Raw genomic sequence first — 20,871 nt, 5'->3', positions numbered from 1 at the left:
CTATATTTCCAAATTTACAATAATCTTTTTTAGTAAAAAGGGAATGAGCAAAACGTTTGTGACAAAATAACACAATGTGTTAATAGATATAACTTACATATATATTAATATTTAATTAACGTTTTCAGACTGTTAATATTTTGTTAAGAACATTTAACTGATTATCTGTATGCTATACTAACTCATCTGTAAAGTAATGTATTTATAAAACTGATTTATTTTTAAAAGATTAATTATAAAGGTTAGATAAAGATTTATTTTTAAAATTTAAATAAAGTTCAAGTTATCGAGTATTTAATGTGATATCTATTCATCGCAGTACTCGAGTTATGCTAGCTAATTATTATTTTCAAACTATAAAAACTTTATATCTGATTCGTTATATGTCGAATCAAAATTTTAAAATACATGCTGTTACAAAGAGCACAAATTTATCTGAGAAAAAATTGTGTAATTTGCTATTGAATTTCATTATTTTGGAAATGAATCTACGCCTGACTCATTGCTGAGTTGTACTACTACACTTTTCAACGGATGTGTCACCAGGTGCAAGTGTAAGAAGTGTAGGCAGAAGGAGCAACATCTGTGCAATCACGTGCTCGCTCTGGTTGCCATTTAGCAACGGCCGGCGTGTAAACATATATAGATGGCCACCCACAACACGATAAATTTTATTAATACAGCTTTGTGCTGCTTGACCGTGTGCTTGTACTTGAGTACTACATTTTGAATTTTATATTTGATGTAATAATGATTAGCACAATTTGATCGAAGGTATGTATTTTTCATTGTTTGTGGTTCTTTAGATTGTAACACTTTATACGTGGTGTGTTTGACACATGTGTGAGTATGTATACACAGCATGAGGGGAGACATGAAGCACACACGTATGTACATACATAATACAGTACATTTATACATCTTTTAGCGTCTCGTAATATGAACAGTATTATATGTATACAAAAAACATGTGTCACATTGACTGAAATTATTCTCTTGATTTAATATCACAATTACGTGTGAAATGGGAAAGAATTATAAATCTCTCAACGTGTCATGTGCAGATTTAATTCCCAGAGTTGCGTAGACTTGTTAAATTCATTGTGACATTCATGGTAATATAGGTTAAAATGATAAGACATATCTCTTCTATTGTGTATCATTTACAGAAATAATACAGGAACTCGACAGAGAAATTAATGTAAGTGTGCATTCCTTGCATCTTGTTAAATTCAAATCCTTTTATACATCTATTTGATTGATGTAATTTTGAATGTTGATAAGAGCACATATTATTCTTTTGCAAACAAAGCAATATAATATGTTATGCATGAGAAAGATTGTAAATCATCCTCTGAAGTTATTTTAATAAAACTTTGCTTCTTTTATTGCATTAGTATGAGAAGTTTCTGGCTCCACTTTGTTATAAAGCATTACTTAATTATATAAACAAGATGTTCGCTCACGTTTCATTGTTTGATAAAATCATAAACGCAACGTCACGTTTCTACAAGAGAATTGTCTTCGTAAGCAAGAGTCCATGTACATAAAGTGTTATTTCACTTTATTTAATCAATCATAACATTTAATAATACATAATTTAACTGATAAATGTATTCTGTGTTTAATTTTTTACATAAGGACATGCGTTCTGTTATGTTACGATACACTTGATTGTAGGTGATACCTAATTTTCAATATCGTAGGCAACTATGTCGTGTGGAGTTTTGACAAGATTCGAAACACTCTCAAAACGCTCTATTTTGTAATTTACATACGTAATACAAACAACGATTCGGAGATAGCGTATGTGCGATTATATTTACATGAATAACTTCGTTATTGCGCGCCTCGCATGCTAACAAGTAATTTACCGTGTTTCATCCCTACATGCTCTCTCTCTCTTTCTCGTTGATTCTTCCTTAAGTATCAGTGGCAAGAATTTGCAAGAGTTTTTCTTTTTCTGAACAGGTATTTTATGTATCACGGCTGAAGAGATGATGCCTTGAATTACGATGTAACTTACAAAGTATGAATAATATTACACACACGTTTCGAATCCTATTGCATTAAGAGTCAAATGATGGTGCGCATCGTCGTCGCATTCATTCATCCGAATAACATATGTACATAGTATTTCTCCGAGACCCGATCTCCGCTCCCCGTCCCCACTTCCCAACGTAAAGTGAACAGATTAAGGCTCCAGCAGGCTATAGGCTACATTCTACAATGTACAATGTATTATGTACTTTGTTAGTTTCCGTTTTTTTTTCGCATACAATGTCTGGCTGTGTAATGTGTGGTAAGCGATAGCACCAAGAGATCCCCTAACGCTTCTGCTTTTCATCAACTCCAGTGAGTTCTTCTTCGTACAGCTAGTAGTAGTAGAATTTAATTTTTGGAAACAAAGTTGCGCAATGATTAACATTTATTTCATTCAGTAGTTCATTAAACTTTGCAACATATTCATTATATAATAGACATACTTATTATAAAACAATACATTTTTAACAAAAATGTATATAGACTTATATATCTTTATGAAATATAAAGTCGGATAAAAATAGTAGGCCTCGCCCACCAATATCTGTTATATAAGAATTATGTTTCCTCGTTTTTCGTACTTCGTGTATTGAACGCGGTAGTGAACACTTAACGGTGTTCGATACCGGGCTGACAAATCATAGATAGACGCATCTCTAGTGTCTTCGTATTTGTGTTTGATATATTACGCGTTTTTAACATCACCCGTGGCCCCAGCATGTTACGTCGATGAGTAACGAAATGATCCAAGTGTATCGTCATCCGAAGTTTTAGATGCATGAGATGTGTCATCGCGCCGCCTTAAGTGATCTATGGCTTAAATATTACAGCAGATTTTTTCTTTTTTTTTTCAAAAGGAGTCAAAAGACCTTCCTGACTTATGTCTGACGCGAATTCTTATTTTTGATACTTTATTCGCACGCCGGCACATCCGTGAAGAAACTTTTAGCTTTTGTATCGTGTAGTATTTTTTGTACAGACTCTGTTCCTGTCCTACGTTGATCGTGTTCACTAAATAAAATGCAAACAATCAATATCGCAGATTCGATTTTAAAATGGATTGCGCGAATAGTAAAATGATTAAAATCGTTTTGCTTTGAGTCAGGGTGAACTATCAAGTGACGGATAGATTGTATCAGAGCAGATTGGCGTAGTTGCATCTCGACAAAATTATCAATAAAATAACAACGTCAGTGAATAACAAACATCGTGTATCAACTGTTCTTAGTAATAAATCTTGTAGTAAATTTCATAGAAGAAAAAAAGGAATGTGTGTTATGCACAAGAATCTAGATAAATAGTTACATTAAACATCACTGGCGTTATTATATTTTTGATAGCCTGCAAAAATTCGTGAGTTTTATATTAATTACAGAAACCGCTTCCATCTGCTCGTTATTTTCACAACTACATGATTATAGTTTAAATTTATTTTCGCTATCTGTGTCTCACAATCTCAAGCTATTCAACACATTGAATTCAACTTCAGTTCGATCACTTAACATAAGACCAAGGATCCCCATTACCCTATTATAAATAGTGAATAGATCTTTTACTTCGACAGTTATTATCGTTTTAATGTCCATCTGAAGTTAAAGATTATATCCTGCACTATGCTGCACAATGCGAATATCGTGGATATCGTTCTGGAAAAAAGGCGATCAGAAACAAAGTAAAGAAACAATCTTGATTCACACGAAGGTTCCTGTCAGAATACTGTTAGAAAAATATTTTCGAATGCAAAGACGATAAACGTTTATCAAGTTCTTTCAACGTTACGTTATTATCGTTACGTTGAATTTTGTCAAGTTACTCGGAGAAACTGTAATTTCGATTTTTTTTTGATACACAATTGACAACGCCGAAAGTGTTGATCTCCCCTTTTTTTATTGCTTCTTGTGAAATACAATGTGGAGTCGAGAGGAACCTTGAGTGGCATGCATGAGCCGAATACCTCTAATCAGACGTTATTTAGTAGTTATTATAATTTGCTCCCATGCACATCACACTTCCAGACTTCACTCATGCAGCAAAATGCGCTTCTCTTTCTCTCTCTCTCTTTCTTTTTTTTAATTATTTCCTTTAATATTATTATATAAAAAAATCTACTTCTATTGACTTTTAAGCTCTTTGCCAATACTGTACGACACAATTTTGTTCCAGTCGATTTTTGTTCGCATCACTGGCAGTTGCCTTCGCAGCGCCTTAAAGGTGGTGTCGGACATCGTTTGGTAGTTTTCGGAAATTGCCGTTTGATAATCGTTTTCGGATTCCTCGACAAACCGTATCAAATCCTTCGCCGTCTGCTTCTCGTTGGAGATCGGTAGGCTCTCCTTCACTTCCTTGCTACTGACCAGCTGTACGTTCCCGTCCTCGTAGTAATGTACTTGTACTTTGAGGCTACCTCTCAGCTCGGCGTTCCCCGAGTTTGGCGTAAAGCTTACGGTCCACACCGAGCGCCAGCGGCCGTTCCAGAAGTTCTTAGGTTGAAACTGATGATCCTCTATGCACGCTGTCAGCGTTATGTTTCCTGTGTGCAAAAATTTAAGTCGCTTTACTCGATGCTAAGGCTCATTCGCCACGATCATTCAAAGTTAAGACAATAATTACCTCCGAGGGATTTTCCAAAAACTGAACAGGCGCCGTGTCTGTAGTGACTTTGAGTATAATTCGTTATCTCATCTTGAAGGGCTAACCTCCAAGGTTCTGCTATGGGATCTGGTTCGTAAGTTTCATAATCTTGTGCCTCCTTCCTCAAGTGATCATACTTAAAACTTTGCTTACTCCGTGCATCATAAAACCTCTGAGAACCCAGGTCATTGTGTTCGGTTATGAGCGCCGGGTGGTCGCTCCCATCTATCTGTATGCAAAGAAGAAGACAGTTTTAGTATTTTATACATTCTACGCACTTGTCTCTCTGTATGTTTATTCATAAATTAATGCACTTGGGTGTATGCAGGTATTTACGATTTCACATAGAAGGAATCTAACGTGTAATTCGTCATTCAAAGTCCAACTTTTGATATTCCTAAAAAAATGTACCGTGACAACGCTCTCGGACTCGGGATAGCCGCCTAACCTTAACTGAACTGTGCTAGTTTCGAAAATACACGGATACCGGGATAGCTCTCCGTGTAAGCGGAGGAACGGAGAGGGAAAACTGAGTGCAACGTGTTCACCACTTTGGCTCACGGAAATTTTCACGCGGAGTGGCACGCGACATGAAAGCTTCGAGCTGGTGGTCGACCGCGGATGTATCGCCACGCACGCCGATGGCCTCGGACCATCAGAGGGGTAACGTCACCTTTACGAACTCCGAAACTAATTCCTGATAACGTGAGGAAACCTGAGGTCACCGTGGACGCGCCTCACAGATCTTGGAATCGATAGACTCGGGGAAAAGGGGGCCGAGCACGCGAAGGGACCGTGCGAGGGGACGCGCGAAGGCGAAGGCGCCGAGCACCGTCCTCCTCGAGGAGGAAATTCCACGAGGAACCTTTCACGCGGGCAGGCGCGAGGCGCGTCGCGCGCGCGACGACGACGACGGGCACGGTGACGGTGACGATGATGATTACGATGATGATGTACCTTAACAGGCGTGAGCTGGTCCTTGTTGTACTGAGCGAAAGCCCCGGACGCTCCCTCCTTCAACAGGTTGTCGTTGTTCAGTAGGACCCGCACGTCATTGAACACCTCGTTGAACTCGCCCGGTGGTGAGTGCAGTATAAAATCCGAGACTATTCGCACTTTTTCCTGATCCGGGATCGCCGCATCTCCGTCCGCCGCCATCTTACCTTTTCCCACTGGCACGCACACTCTGCCGCCGCCGCCGCCGCCACCGCCGCCGATGTCAAAAGCGAGGCACGCTGCGGTGGTCACGGTGGACGGTGGTCAGGCTGTGCTGGATCTTCTCGCTCTGGATGTGTGCGGCTTCGCGAGTCGCGGTGCCGCACGCAGCAGTGTCCCGTATACCCGGTGACGCCACGCGATCCGACCGACTCGTGCTAGTCTCTTTCTCTCTCTCTCTCTCTTTCTCTCGTTTCTTTCTCTTTCTCTCCCTCTCTCAAGGTTGTTTCCCTCGAGCACCTCGGCAATTCCCACAAATCTGTGTCTTCTTCGCCGCGTCGTTTCCCTTGAACGTTCGAGGCACCCGTACTTGCCGCGTGCTTTCATGAAAACGATACCTGTTTCCTCGGAAATCCTTCAGTCGATATTGGCGGTTGGTATAATTGAGTTGCAGAAATGAATTAAGCAGCGGTAGTCCTGCAGCGTGGATTTAATTTAAAAATGCCAATTTCACGCTGATGATACCCGCGCGTTGACACGTGTGCATGCGTGACTTACTCCGCACTCTGTTTTTTCAATTTTTCTCGATCGATTACTCTCGCGTGACAGCCTTGACATAATTATGCACTCGAGTTGTCGGGAAAAGGGTGCGCGAATAATTACAGTTCTGCTCGAATGCGATTAATCGAGCACTTCTGTGGAGAACATCGTTGACCTTGTTTGAAAATATCTCTGATAAATATTAATGCAGACTCTCAAAAAGCATCCAATTCGTCAGTATCGTTTCTTCAATTAAAAAAAACTCAAGTTTTCCGTTATTTTTTTTATGTCTTTTCGTACTTTTTTTTGAGACCGTACGGAGATGATTCATGCAAGGTGGGGATCGAGCGAGAATGAATCACGCTGCTCGTTCTCGGGAAATCCTTTCATACTTGGGGACGACAGGCGAAATACGGGCGCTAGTACAACATTTATCTCTAATCTACCAGCAAAGGCGATAACCAGTGATAACTATATTGCCGTACGTGTTCCTGACAGTGTAATCAAATACGATGCGCGTTATTTTTTCGCTTGTCTCTTTACAGGCACGGTAGAATAATATTCATATTATTATTTAATTGTAGCTTCCATATTTTAATAATAATTATGCAATACAATGTTTTTTATTTATAATAAAATTACTGATTTCTATTAATATTTTGCGCATTGTATAATATTTTTACGAATTTTACTTAATACACTTTCGAAATTTATTCAGGAATTGTTAAAAACATTTTTATATGTACATATTATTTATTTAAAATAATAAAAGGCATGAGTAATATGCGATATATTAGTAATTAGTGTCACTGTGCATATATATTGCAGGATTTGATAACTGATATAGTAAAACTAACTTTGAAAAATACTTTATATTATATTTTATATTATATTTTTGTATCTACGATGAATTGTCTCAAATAATGTATACCGAAGTCAGCCTGGAATCATAAAGTCGATTTCTCAAATCTTTGCGCGTGAACCATGAATAGAATAAATCGATATGTTTCATTAGTCTTGTAGTCTCGTAAATAAATATTGTGTAAAAAATGTTTATGTGTGGAAAATAATCGTCGTGTTTGGTGAAAATAAGAATCAATATCCCGATCCGATATCGCGTACGCAAATATAATGCGTACCATAAAAGAGCAATGACGATTGTTCCTGTTGTTCCTATTGTTCTCTTCTAAGTTATAATTCTTTCTCCTTGATTGTCCAGCGCAATTTATTCAACGTATTTCGCGAGCGAATAATTATTATTGAATAATAATAATTTTTTTGATGAATGTCGAATTTTCAGTATTCATGTCCTGTTCAACGTCTTGAGCGACATTCATTGATTTCAAGAAACACGTTAGAATTTTGACTGAAAATGGCAGACGATCCAAATCGTGATATTTTACCTGTAAAGGAAGTCTCTTGTTCGGACACTATCAGTGCTATAGGTTTGTATCCATTTCTATCCATTGCAATTTGAGATAGATAATCTTCAACCAGTCGACATGTCTTCAATCTAAAATCTTGTTTTTTTGCATTATTTAATGCTTGATTCATATATATATATGAAGACGATATAAATCTCTTGATATAATTCCTGGTATTGATAATTTTTAATCGTGTATGTGTGTAAAATTTTATAATACGTAATATTTAATTTAACAAATGCTGCAAAATTATGAGAATATTAATATTATTATGAATAATATTAATGTTATTTTTATCCTGCTTTTATTTTTTACTTGCGTAATGTGATCAATGTTTTATATAATATGGAAGACCTCAGGGAACGTCATCTCGTTTGCAAGCTCGATCGCTATGAGCTGGAGGACAAATATTTGCGCTTGCTCGACGAGGCGAATAATTTGAAGAAATTATCAAATTGTCAGGAGGATAAAATCAAACGACTCGGCACGAAGTTGATTCGACTGGCCAGTAATCCAAGATCGTGCGGATTAGCATTAGATGTTGCTGATGATAGAACCAGGATGGCCACGCTCGAGTTTGAAAATGCAAAGGTAGATTGCTTTGAACTAATTAACGTATAGTGTAACTTATTTACATCAATTAATTCATGCACAAATCGGTATTATGTATCATATTATTTTATATTATTTTAAGAGAATCAAGATATGCTTCATATTAATTATTATATAATTTTATTTATTATTATATTATTATTATATTAATTTATATCGTATTATATGGTGCTCTCTAATGAACTGATGTAAAGCTAAATAGCTGTCGCGCCAGTAATTCATACTTATTAAATGTTTTAGTTGAAGGAGAAAATTGTCGTGATGAGGAATCAGTTGTTGAGTCACACGATGAGCGGTAGGTCCACGTCGCGCAGCCGTAATAATCTCGCCAGGCCAACATCTTCCGGGCTCATGTAAGCAAATACGTACATGCGTTGCGTGTTATACATATATTCGTGCGGGATGCTTCCTGTGAGATGCTGAATCGTCTTCTTTTAGAACATGCCGAAGTGAGAACAACCGCGCGAATGCACCGTCCTGTCAGTGCATCGTTGCCGCAGGGGACAATGATGACAACGATGTGCGAAATTATCTCGTTAAGATCGAGGTAAGACAGTTACAGCGGGAATCTCGGAGAACCCGGAGAATACTAGCACGCATTCAAGTTTTCAAGTATCGTCTCATCTGTTTCGTTTAGCTATCAACGTTATGTTTTGTGTAAATAAAGTAGGTACAACACGTTTAAACACGCATAAAAAGACAATTTGAAACAGAAACGAGAGGGGAAAACGTTGTCTATCTTTGAGTTTTCCAGTGCAATTCGATGTCACGTCCGAGCGATTACAGTCTCGTGAATACGCAGGATTGTTTATTATTACTAATTATTACGCGTCTATTCAACGCTCGATTCTGATTCGTAGAAACTGGAGGCGCAGAAGAAAGATATGACGTGTCGTATAGCGGAGTTGGAGAAGGAACTAGCTGCCACCACGGACAGTCAAAGGGAGAAAGTGGCGGAGAACGTGGAGTATATACGAGTTTGGCGACAGATGAAGCAGCTGAACGATAAGCTAACGACGGCGCAGGAGAAGAACGGCGCGTTAACTGCCGAAATTAACGATCTGAAAACTACTCTTAAACAAACTACGAGGTATATAGGTATATTATTTCTTTCGTTCCTTCTTGGAATATACGAATTAATATTTTTAATAGCTTCTTTAACATATAAAAATTTTTCAATATATATATATATATAAAAGTTACTAGGTATAATTTTTTCTTATTAGATAATAGATTGTAATATATTGTAATAAATCCAAGATTTAGATTCTATGTAACAAGAAACGTGTGAAAATATAAACTTTCTTTTTTCTTCTCATATGAAACAATTTATTATCTCTAAATAATCTCTAATTAGGAACAATCAAGAGATTGCCGCCGTTCTTACGTCCGAGAGATCGCGCATGGTTGAGATCGATGAGCAGCTAGTGAAAGCAAAGAACTCACAGTTCACAGTACGTGAGAAGGACGAGCAAATACGAGATTTAGCGAGCGAACTCAAGATTATGCAGCAGCATAATAACGAGCTTATTGCTCTCACTTCGAAATACGGTCAAGTCGAGGTAGAGAATATAGAATTGAGGAAAAAGCTCTCCGAGCATGTCCAGGAACAGCAGACATTGAAGACCGCGTTCAACAACGAGCAGGCAAACATTGCGACATTACAGACCACCAATGAACAATTGCTCGCAAAACTTGCAGAATTACAGGCAAACATAGACACATTGACGGTACAATTACGAGTTAGTACACTTTATATACACTTTAAGAATAATTTCTAATTTAATATATTTTGTATTTATAATTTCGAAAAATAATCTCGAAAAATAAGTTCGAGTGTGTCAGTGCTCACTTTCACAATATATTTACAGTCTCTTCATAAGCAGAATGAAAGGCGCGATGCTACACCGTCGAAAAGGTTTACCGAGCAATCCGTTGCCGTGGAGCAATGCAAGAAGTGTTGCGAGATGTATGACAGAATTATGCAGTTGGAGGAGAAGACTGCTGGCAAATCTCACCATTCGGTTGACAAATCGGTTCAAACGACAATCGTAACGACTGTTAGCACAAGGGAGCAGAGCACGATGATAAATGTGGAGAACGAGGAGAAGGCGCGCTTGCACTCGCCGTTGAAGGAATGGAAGAAGGTGCAGGAAGCAAATGGCACGAGCATCCTGTCGCGGGAGAAAATATTGAAACTGCTGGATCAGGCGCAAATTAACACGCCTCTGGACGCGTCGAGGATCACTCCTGGGAAGGAGGAATATGCGGGCATCCTGGATGCATCTCAGAGGCACAGGCAAGTCGTACCTCTCGAGAAGCTGTTGTTTGGTGATTGTTGACGAATCTTTTATCACTTAGTGTTCCATCAGCTTTTTATTATAATTTTCATACAACATTGCAGTCTCACGTAAAATGTTTCATAGTTTAGAGAACTGTAGCTAGGCGAGGTAGCTTAACATTGTAATATATAGGAATTTTTCAATCGGCCTATGTAACATCGTACTGCAGCAATTTATACATTTTATATATTTGAGTATATAATATATGTAGCATAGACGTAGCATTTATATTGCTATACGGCACAATATTACTCTATAGAAGACTGATTAAATTTTACGTGCAAGTGCATATACATATATATATGTTGTCTATATGTGTTTGTCAAGGATGCTCTCTGTATTTCCTGTTTGAATAATTATGATCGCAATTTTATATTATCTTGCGCAATAACTTACATATTATCAAAGATTTTATGTGTTCAAAAATATTATACGCGCATAGAAACATCATGCTAAAAATAAAATGAGATATTTTATATTTATATAAATAAATATATTATAACGACATTATATATGCAACGTATATTACTATATTCTTATGATTATTTCACTAATTATGTCCTGCTTATTTTTTATTTAATTTTTAATATTATATAAAGGATTAAAGAATAATTTTACTATATACCTAATTATCATAAGTATCTATTACAGTTGTCAAGAAATATCTTCTCTAATGCTTCGTGACGAATCGAACCCTGTAGAGCCGAGTTCACGAAAAGGACTCGCAAATTTGGAAAATCCGAATGTGACTTTAAGTCAAATTCTTCTAGTTCTGTTCGACGCTTTGCAGGAATACATGTCGTTGAATAATGCCGGCGATAGAGTACTTTTGAACCAACAGGTGTACGTGGATTCGCTAATCGATGTCAATAACAACAATCTTATCACAACGACTGTTCGTGGTATTAAGCAAAATTATTTTAGTACAGAAAATGTTAATAACTGTGCGAAAGACTGTATGACAGGCGCTGGAAGTTACGTCCATGAGAGTGTGCAGACGAGCGATTGTATCTGCAGTAATGTTAAAGACTGTTATGCAAGTTTAAAACCAGATCGTCGTTGTTGCACGGTTTGTACTCCCCGATCGGTCGCTGTGTGCACCAAAGATTGCAAGAATCTCGCATGCAAGGAAGTACCTGCTATTTCTATGAAAGATATTAGTTCAGCGATGAAAGACACGCTCGACACTACTCTGTTCCCTAAGGTTTACGACAAGTGCAGAAAGTCATCTTACCGTGATATCAGTAACGATTTTTGTGTAAGCTAGAATGAATTAATTCTCAACACGTCGTTATATTTCAGCATAGTAGCGTAATGGTAATCTGGTTCTTATTCAGGTAAAAAGAGCTATAAAGAAAATGAAGACGTTCAAGTCACCATGTTACCCTAAATGTAATTTGACGTGTCACTTACGAAAAGCAAAAGATCCGATATCTATGCAGGAGAAGCAGAAATTACCTTGCAAAATCGAGTGCCTGAGCGATAGCATAAAATTAGCGGAATGTCCAGCGGAGTCCTTTCCTTTATTAATTAGCGACAAGCAAGGTCTCATCGAGATCCACATTTCGCGACTACAGCTGTTTACGTCGGTTAGTATTGTCACGAAGATGATTTGTCGCTCAGAGATTTTTTTGATATGATATATACAGAATAAAATAATATATTTTAATTATTTTCTATTATTAAATTTATATTTTTATCTATTTTTATTTTAATTGTTGACCTTGAGTTTGATAATTTTTTTTATCCCTTTTTACTATAAGATATCGATATAAATTATATATTATTAATTTGAGAACAGTATAACTATGCGATGAAATCATTAAAGAAAAATTTATCGAACATGTACGGACTCTGGTGCGACTAATTAAAAAAAATTTTTTCCTGCAACACCATATCTCAATGACTGCAATTGCATTATGAAGCTTGACATTTCAGTTATGACCATCCAAAATTTCAAAACGCTGGCATGTCATTAAATGCGAAATCCTTCGATTGAACCGCTGTATGTAAGATTCATCGAGCAGCTCACTGGTATATACGTAAAAGCATTGTACATTAAATTCTGCCTGAGGATTTTGGCAAACCGAGAGCATGGGTCTTGGTCACTTCTGCACGACAATACAGTAGCGCACAAATCCAAAATTGTATTTCTTGGCTAGAAAAGGCATCAGTGCTTCCTCGTATTCATCTGACTTGGTTCCGCATGACTTCTGATTATTCCTAAAACTCAAGTTAACGATGAAAGGAAAGCATTGTGACATTGTTCAGAACATCCGAAGGGTTTCGACTACCGTTTTAGAGGCGATTCCAAAAACGAAATATAGTGACTGCTTCAAACAATTTTTTAATTCCTTAGCAGCGTTGTATTGACTCGGAAGGAACGTATTTTGATTAAAAAAAAATAAATTTGTTCGATATTAGTCGCACCAAAGCCTGGACAGACCATGTACATCGCACGCAAATTCTATATCGAGCAAATTCACTATTTATTTTTTAACTCAAGAGAATCGTTTTATCCTACTTTTGTTGAGATCAGATCGCGAAAATTCCAGAAGAAGAAGATATATGTAGCCTCTCCATTTACATAAGTTGGGACATTTGGGGCGAGAAGACGGCCTACACGCCGAGGATGAAATGTCCTGACTTGGCTTTCAACTCGTCTTCCGTATATCGCATAGCGGATCTCTTCTACTTCTTCAAGAACGTGCTGTCCGAGTACCTGATCTTTCGGGTGAACATCGTTCGTCAAAATGATACCAGCCGCACCCTTGCCCGAGCGAAAGTTTCCATCAAAGACATACTGGATTATCCGCAGAACAAATTGCATTATATCGTTCCCGTGAATAGCGTCATCGCTTGCTTCTTCGGCGTCAATTTTGGGCAACTGTCGCTCTGGGTTCGGCTGAGCTGCAATGTCGACATGGTCGAAGCTTTCAAGAGGCAATGTGGCATAACTTCACTGCGAGATATCACCCATGCGCTTGCAGAGAAAAAGGACACGTATGACATACCCCAGAAGTCTCCTCCTCGAGATTCCCCGACGTTTATTACTACAATAGTTTCCGAGGATCGAGATTCAAAGGATACTCCTGTGCCGTCTTTAGATTCAAGTAACTCTTTGCACTCACATTATTGAAAGTTATAGATTTTAAATTCGATTTGATTAAAATTGATTGAGGACTTGATGCGGTTCATCGGATAATTGTTTTCTTCATATATGATTAAATTGATTGGGACCATATATATATTTTGTTAACAGCAATCGTATGAGTAATTACGCATGATATTTGAGATATATATGAAATTATGTATATTAATTATATAATTAAATTGTTTCTTATTTAATCATTAACAATTATTCTTAATTAATGTGTATTAGAGAAAAGCTCTTGTACTGAGAAAATGAATGTCACTTAAAATCACAGATTTTCAATCCGGAATTGTGAACTCGGATGATGATCATTATTATACTGATTCAAATAATGAAGGATTCTCTTCGCGCTTCAACGACACAAATGATATGTTTGCAGAAAATGAAATAATTAAGAGGTAAAGTTTCTTCTTTGTTGTCATATTTCCTTATTTCCGTATATCCTAATATTGTAATTTGCAACATCATAAAATGTGATAATACAGAAACAATAGCATATAAATTTAATAGCATACAATTAATTAATATACAATTAGTCTTAAAATATTGCTTCCTTTTTACATGCACTATAAAAATTATGTAAATGATTTTAATTAGTCCAGATTCTGAAACATTGACAGATGATGCAAACGAGGAAAACGATAACAATGTTATAGAAGATTCATCGAGCATGGCGGAGTTTAAGTCTCTACTCGTGAATGTAAGATTCAATACAACAATATTACGAAATTACTCTCGTAATCGTATAGCGGGATAGCATTCTATTATCGAGATTCCGGACATATTCAGGGCACTTCGTTGCTCAAAGAAGCAAGCAGCACGATCCGCGACATGAACGAGGTTTTCTCGGAGAAAAATTGGAAGGAATACAAGGAGAGGAGTCTGCTAACTTTTACCAGTACAATTAATAATTAATTACGTCTATGTTCACGTGTGCTAATGAATAATAACATCGCTCGGTACTGAATTAGTCATCCAAAAATACTTGCAGGAACTAAATCGTTAAACGAGGACGGGCAGGATTATCATCATGACGCTTCTACTTCTGTACGAGATCATTCCATTAGTTATATTTAAGATTATTCCATGAGAAGGATGTTGCATTACATACATTTTATCATGGCAAACAATTATTGAACATATTTTACTATATTGAGTTAATACTATTTGTCAAATATTGCGTTGCATCTTAAAAGTATAGCATAAAATAATGAATTGACACTAACGTTTTGTACATTAATACACTTCTCATGGAAAAGTAGATCCAAAAATATGTAAAAGTGTACATACAATACATCGATAGACGCGCTATCGTATATAATATTGTTTAACTTTTTTTTTAATTTTCTATATTCTTTCTTTCAGAAGCTTGAGGAGGATACAATAATTATAGAAATAGTGAGCATATCCCTTTTGGAGGAAAGCTCCATTATTGAGGATGACGAGGTACATTTGCTTTATGTAGAATATTCTTTTCTCGGACATCGTGGCGAAGATATGGAAACGATTTCCGTACAGAAACCACAAATAGCTAATCAAGAAATGTTTTATAATTTTAAGAGAAGTAAATTTATTATTTGTATATAAGAATATGTTACTAATCAATAAAGAGAAAATGTATATTTATATCTATAATTTTTTAATCATCCTTTCTCTTTAAAAATGATATTAATTATTGACTTCAAGTAAAATTATTGTTATTTGAGAAATTGTTACAATAATATTGTAATTTTAGAATTTCAGATAGATGAACAGACACACCCCATGGAAAGAGAGACTCTACGAACTATGTTGGCTAAATCTGTAAATCCAAACATTAAATTTATTATTATCAGCGAACCATTACCTGAGGAAACTGAAATTAAAGAATGCGAAGATATTGGGTGTGTACTTGTAACTAATTTTTCTCTAATATCTTTAACATTATCACGTAATGAAAAAAGTAGAAATAAATAAATTATGCATTTTTTTTTCTTTAAACATGAAATATTTTTAATATTTAATAATGATCTTTTCCAGCTATGCGACTTTTAACATAAAAAAATACGCGCTTAGTAATGGCCGTAAAGATATATTATTGCCGATCAAGGATAATCGAAATGAACAAATTGGTGTGTTGAAGGTAATATGTACAAATAAAATCTATCTCTTCGTAAATCATGATTTAGTATCAGCTATTAAATTCAAATCTATCGTAGATCACGGTGTTGGGTTTGGACACCATCCGAAAATGTTTACCGAATGTTAAAAGCTATCGTTCGTAACAGATAATATGACAAGTACGTAAATGTTAAATCAATACCTAGATTATTTGTGTCGATGTGAAATCTAAAGATCAATGTTTTATTTTAAATGAGAAAAAATTAAGTGTTTAACTAAATGATTTGTACAAGTGAAAATTTATTTAAAATTGTCTACATAATGTACTCTTTAATAAATAGTAATACAAGATTTTATTCTTTCTTAAAAAACATTTGCACTTTTTTAAAAAAGTTTGACTTTTTAAAGTTTCCATAAATATACTACTAATATAGTATAAAAAATTATATTTCTACTCCTTCTATTTGCTAAAATATTTAGTCGACCTATTGATTATCAGTAATTCCTCAAGTTTCTGTTACCTAAGTCGTTCCTTTCCCTTCTTTATTTTGCAGTAATGTACTATTTTGCTGTATTGTACTATTCGTTAAACTCGCAACCGTTGCGTTGTCCTTACTGCTTTTCTGAAATAATCGCGTGATCTCTCGGTGTTTCCTTTTCATTTCCGATGACAATTTAGTCCGACGAAATATGTCGTTATAAATGCTCGTAGCTATCTGAAAGTCTCTGCAATTTTGCGGGCTGTGAGCGATCGACCAAACACCCGCAATTGTATCGATACCTTGGCATACCCTGCACGCACCTGCGTATCATCATAGAAAAGCTTTTTAAAGCTTTTGATTAGTTCTTCGAATGGTATCGAAATATAGAAGCTATTTTAAATATGTTTAAAGGCGTATCGTACCTGCAAATACTGCCAGGGATTTAGTGCGATTGTCGACAGCGACCAAGGAAAATGGGCCTCCCGCTGCGAACGGCGCATATCCAGTCAGATTCCACGTAGGGTCGAGCAAGCCTTGATGAGCGGACGGAGGCGACAACCTCGCGAGTGTCACGTTTATGGTGTGATTGGTAACTTTCATATCAATCCGTAATCCGCCTTGGGTAGTTACCCACGATCCAGATAGTTTGCAAGGTAAACCTGTTCCGAATAAAATTCGATTTGCCGATCGAAATATTTGGCAATATTTTGCTAATGTTAGGTTTTTTAAAGCCGCTTTTCTATAGTAATTTTCGAAAATTTGTATGTTTTAATTTTAGAAAAAATTAAAAAATAACAATAAATCTTTCTGACTTTACCGAATTTTATATATTACGAACAATAATCACGATTTGTCTAATACGAAATCTATTTATTCTATTATGTAGTAACCTTCTATTTGTTCGTCCTCAGTCGCTCGATCTGATTTAATTTCTTCCAGCTCATCAATAATTTTCTCTAATATCTGATTGGCGACTTCCTTGGTTTCGTTTAAAGTTGTGGAAACATTTGCGTGTCGACTCTCCGCATCTTCCTTTCTCAATGCGGTCATGAATGAACTTTTATTATGCATCTTATCGTTTACAGATTTTTCCTCTGCGTTATCATGATCTTTATATTGTCCAGGCAAATCTCCTGTCACTTTCTGTTTCATTTTATGACCTTCTTCAATATCTTTCTCTCGATCAGGAATCAAAATACGTTCCACAGGTCGATTTGCAACAGATTGAGAAGGAACCGCAGCCTCGTTAATTTTACGCAGAGGTTGTTCCGTGAAAATAGCGGGATAAACATACTCGTTTGTCATGGGCTCGGCGTTTTTTTCATTAGCGACATACAAATTTAAAGTACCGGGAACTTTACGAAAACTGTGTGGTGCATTTATCGGAGGTCCTGCCTCTGATAAATGGCTTTGCGCGTCGGGATAAAATATCTCCGCTTCCTTCCTGGCTTCTTCGGGCTTGCTCATCTCTGGTCTAACGCTCAATTCGTTCTGGTATCGTAGTGCTTTATTGGGAATCTGTTGAACTTCAATCTGCGGATCGAAGATGGTCTTTTCGCTGGTAATGAAAATCTGTGTCACATCGAAGTCAGAAACGATAGAATCCTCAGTAAGGGATTCCATTCCATTGACGAATATGTTTTCCTTAGGCCGATCGTTTGATATTTTATTAAAGATTGAATCTTCCTGAGTAATACCGGGAACGTAATACAAATTGTCTGAATTGATCCTTGGATCGGTCAGTACAGGCAAGCGCGTAGATGCATAATCGATCGTATTGTCTGATTGAGCGATCACAGAGTGACCGGTCTCCCAAGGACCGATTTTTAATAAATCATCACCATAAATCAGATCTTTATCATAAAGATTATCACCGTCCGTAAATGATTGCTTGAATTGCGATTGATCATCAAAGTGTTTGTTAACATTGCTGAAAGCAGAATTGTTTGAGATCTGTCTGATGATTCTATCGTTTTCAGACACTGTCTCATCTCGTTTTGATTGCGTTTTAATTGGTTCAGCGCTATTGTCGTTATAGTACTCGGAATATTCGATTCCTCGATCGCCAGAGTGTTTTTTCCCAGGATCTTTCGCGGTCGTCCTCATTATTCGCTCGATCATGTTCTCATTCGACGATACCTCGTTGACTTTCCAGCGATGTTGTTCCGCTGAGTGCGAATAATTTGCGATATCGTTTTTTAAAAAATGTTGGGCATCATTTTTAGTTACAAAATTCCGATCAACATCATTTATAATCATAGAATTTTTGTGCTCGTTTTTGTTATTTCTTTGTTTTATCCCGTTGTGATTAGCAGTTAAATTTACTATTTTTCGATCCTAAACAATAATGTTTGTAATTAAATCACGATTTTAAAACTTATGAAAGTTATTTGTACATTTTGCAATATCTCAGAGAAATAAAATTTAATTTAGATCTTTTTATCATTTTTTAATAATTTTCTGAAATTTCTTTATAAATGAGTTTTCAAAATTTTTACTTTTTTAAATTAGTTATTTAAAGCTTACAAATACTATATCGTCAAAGATTAATAATGAGCAAGAATAGATCTTACCTACCTTGATATGATTCCTCTTATGCAAAGAAGGACGTTCGTTTCGTCGTTGTAACTTGTGTCTGTTTCTCATTCTCTTGAATCCTTTTCTACTTCTTTTTCTCTTTCTTCTTCCTTTATGATTCAATTTGTTCAATTTTTTCAAACGTACCACTGGTTTGGACATGGTTTTCATTCGATCTACCGGTAAAGGTTTCATCGCGTTGGGATGAGTATGCCGAAGTTCGCTTAAATCTGTCAATTTTTTCATAGTGCGTTGTAATTGTGGCATTTTAAGAGCTTCGTTCGCCAGTTTCTGCGCTAAGGATTTACTCCTTTCCTGTTCAGCTTTCGAATTCATAATTCCGTCATATCTTTCATTAGAGATTTGTTCACCTGAATTTGATCTTTTCATCATTTCTCTTTTTTCGTACATATTATTGTTCTGTGCGTCATGAGAATTCTTTGCCGGCAGAATTACTGATTGCTCGGCACTCACGTCATTACAAATTATTTTTATTAGTAATGGTATAATCATAACGAACCTGTTCAATAAAGAAAAACATTTTGGTGTATCTATATCGTATTTTGTCAATATCGCAATTAATTTAAATTACGATAAATATTTCCCATAGACGTACCGAAAATATCTGCAGCCTCTACTTGTGTTCCTTCGTATCATTTACAGCATCTGCTATTTTAACGAACAGAACCGTCCTTCGTTCTTCCTTTTGTTTTCCGATTTATGTCTTAATGACTCGAGACTTTCGCCTTCACGCTTCATCGGCATAGACGAAAAATTGCAATACTTTTCGTTTCTCGTAACCGCATTGACAAGTTTATAGAAAAATATCTGAGACTGATAATCGAGATGAACGAACGATATTACTTTCTCGCCGATCTCGTTTTGTTGCAGTTCTCTTCATTAGATTGAAGGTGTGTTCACACGGAAAAGTTACTTAATATGGATTTAGTCTCTTATTTTATTCAGCTGCTGGCACAATCAAACAACATTTTTTAAAATTACGATTGAAAAAATTGCATACGTCGAGTTCATCAGAACGTACTACGCGATTACAAATCGATATAATAATTTAATGTTAATAATTTAACTATATGTTAGTTTTATTGTATTTTAATATCTTCAAATTATAGAGATATCTTTTCGCTAATTATATTGAAAATTTGGTATTTGCAGTGATGACATTTTTCTCAAGATAACTGAGTCTTTACACGACGTTAAACTGCAACACTACTATATTAGACTCTATACGCAAATACATTTAATCGACGTCGAATCGATGTAGAAGCTGCAGAAATGTCTGAAAAACATCATAGTTGATTAATAGTAGAGAGGTTGTAATTGGTGGCTTGTTTGTGCAGTCGTCATGGTATCGATTTGGATCCGTAGAGAAATCCCTGGAGAGGCGTAGGCATCGATTATTATTAGAAGCGGCCGAAACGCGGTCGATCGACCGCGCGCCGAATCAGCGCATACAAATCTCATAACAACGAGCCCGCAACAATTACATTGTCACTTCCGCAATTGTGAAATCAAAACAGAAGCTCCATCCTTTACTTTGCGTGATCTGACTGAAAGAAAAGATTAAATCCTCTTCATTTTTTAGAAATAAGATTATAAAAGAAAATTCCGAAAAGAAACTAAAACGAATTGAAAGAAATTAAACAAAGTTGGAGCTAATTGTTTTAGAAAAATTTATCTGTAAAATTTAATGTATTCAGTGAACATCGTTTCTCATTGCCATTCTAGTTTGCTAAACTAATGATAAACTCTATAAGGTAGAGAGAGAGAAAGACAGAGTTAACAGAATAAAA

At 36.1% G+C, this 20,871-nt stretch overlaps 3 protein-coding genes across 5 annotated transcripts; 1 reads left to right on the top strand and 2 right to left on the bottom strand.

Annotated features, from left to right (window-relative positions):
• The first annotated feature begins 51 nt into the window (after positions 1-51).
• Positions 52-16,326, top strand: LOC105275530. Of its 3 annotated transcripts, XM_026971733.1 has the most exons (20): positions 52-774; positions 929-1,201; positions 7,670-7,814; positions 8,146-8,384; positions 8,646-8,758; positions 8,844-8,952; positions 9,266-9,495; positions 9,763-10,147; positions 10,277-10,704; positions 11,399-12,005; positions 12,085-12,336; positions 13,287-13,860; positions 14,176-14,299; positions 14,499-14,601; positions 14,691-14,799; positions 14,893-14,948; positions 15,267-15,465; positions 15,637-15,784; positions 15,921-16,023; positions 16,100-16,326. In XM_026971733.1, the coding sequence occupies exons 3-20, from the start codon at positions 7,742-7,744 to the stop codon at positions 16,163-16,165; spliced, it is 3,918 nt and encodes a 1,305-aa protein (XP_026827534.1). In that variant the 5' UTR covers positions 52-774; positions 929-1,201; positions 7,670-7,741; the 3' UTR covers positions 16,166-16,326. The 3 variants fall into 3 exon arrangements, with proteins under 3 accessions (XP_026827534.1, XP_019886035.2, XP_026827535.1); XM_020030476.2 differs by lacking the exons at positions 52-774; positions 14,691-14,799; positions 14,893-14,948 and having other exon boundaries at positions 781-1,201; positions 16,100-16,325; XM_026971734.1 differs by lacking the exons at positions 52-774; positions 14,691-14,799; positions 14,893-14,948; ... (2 more) ...; positions 15,921-16,023; positions 16,100-16,326 and having other exon boundaries at positions 781-1,201; positions 14,522-14,579.
• Positions 1,629-5,853, bottom strand: LOC105275529 (F-actin-capping protein subunit alpha). Its single transcript, XM_011332432.3, has 3 exons — positions 5,632-5,853; positions 4,654-4,903; positions 1,629-4,573 (listed from the first exon to the last, which is right to left on the bottom strand). The coding sequence occupies exons 1-3, from the start codon at positions 5,830-5,832 to the stop codon at positions 4,155-4,157; spliced, it is 870 nt and encodes a 289-aa protein (XP_011330734.1). The 5' UTR covers positions 5,833-5,853; the 3' UTR covers positions 1,629-4,154.
• Positions 16,327-16,391: 65 nt separating the features above from the next.
• LOC113562480 lies at positions 16,392-19,396 on the bottom strand. The gene is made up of 4 exons (XM_026972070.1): positions 19,208-19,396; positions 17,374-18,820; positions 16,906-17,142; positions 16,392-16,803 (listed from the first exon to the last, which is right to left on the bottom strand). The coding sequence occupies exons 1-4, from the start codon at positions 19,394-19,396 to the stop codon at positions 16,523-16,525; spliced, it is 2,154 nt and encodes a 717-aa protein (XP_026827871.1). The 3' UTR covers positions 16,392-16,522.
• Positions 19,397-20,871: the final 1,475 nt, after the last annotated feature.

This window comes from Ooceraea biroi, chromosome 8 (genome assembly GCF_003672135.1).
Source record: "Ooceraea biroi isolate clonal line C1 chromosome 8, Obir_v5.4, whole genome shotgun sequence".
In the NCBI taxonomy this organism is placed as follows: Eukaryota; Metazoa; Arthropoda; class Insecta; order Hymenoptera; family Formicidae; genus Ooceraea; species Ooceraea biroi.
Note: the sequence above shows the minus strand (reverse complement) of the source record. Positions and strands in the feature narration are given on the sequence as shown.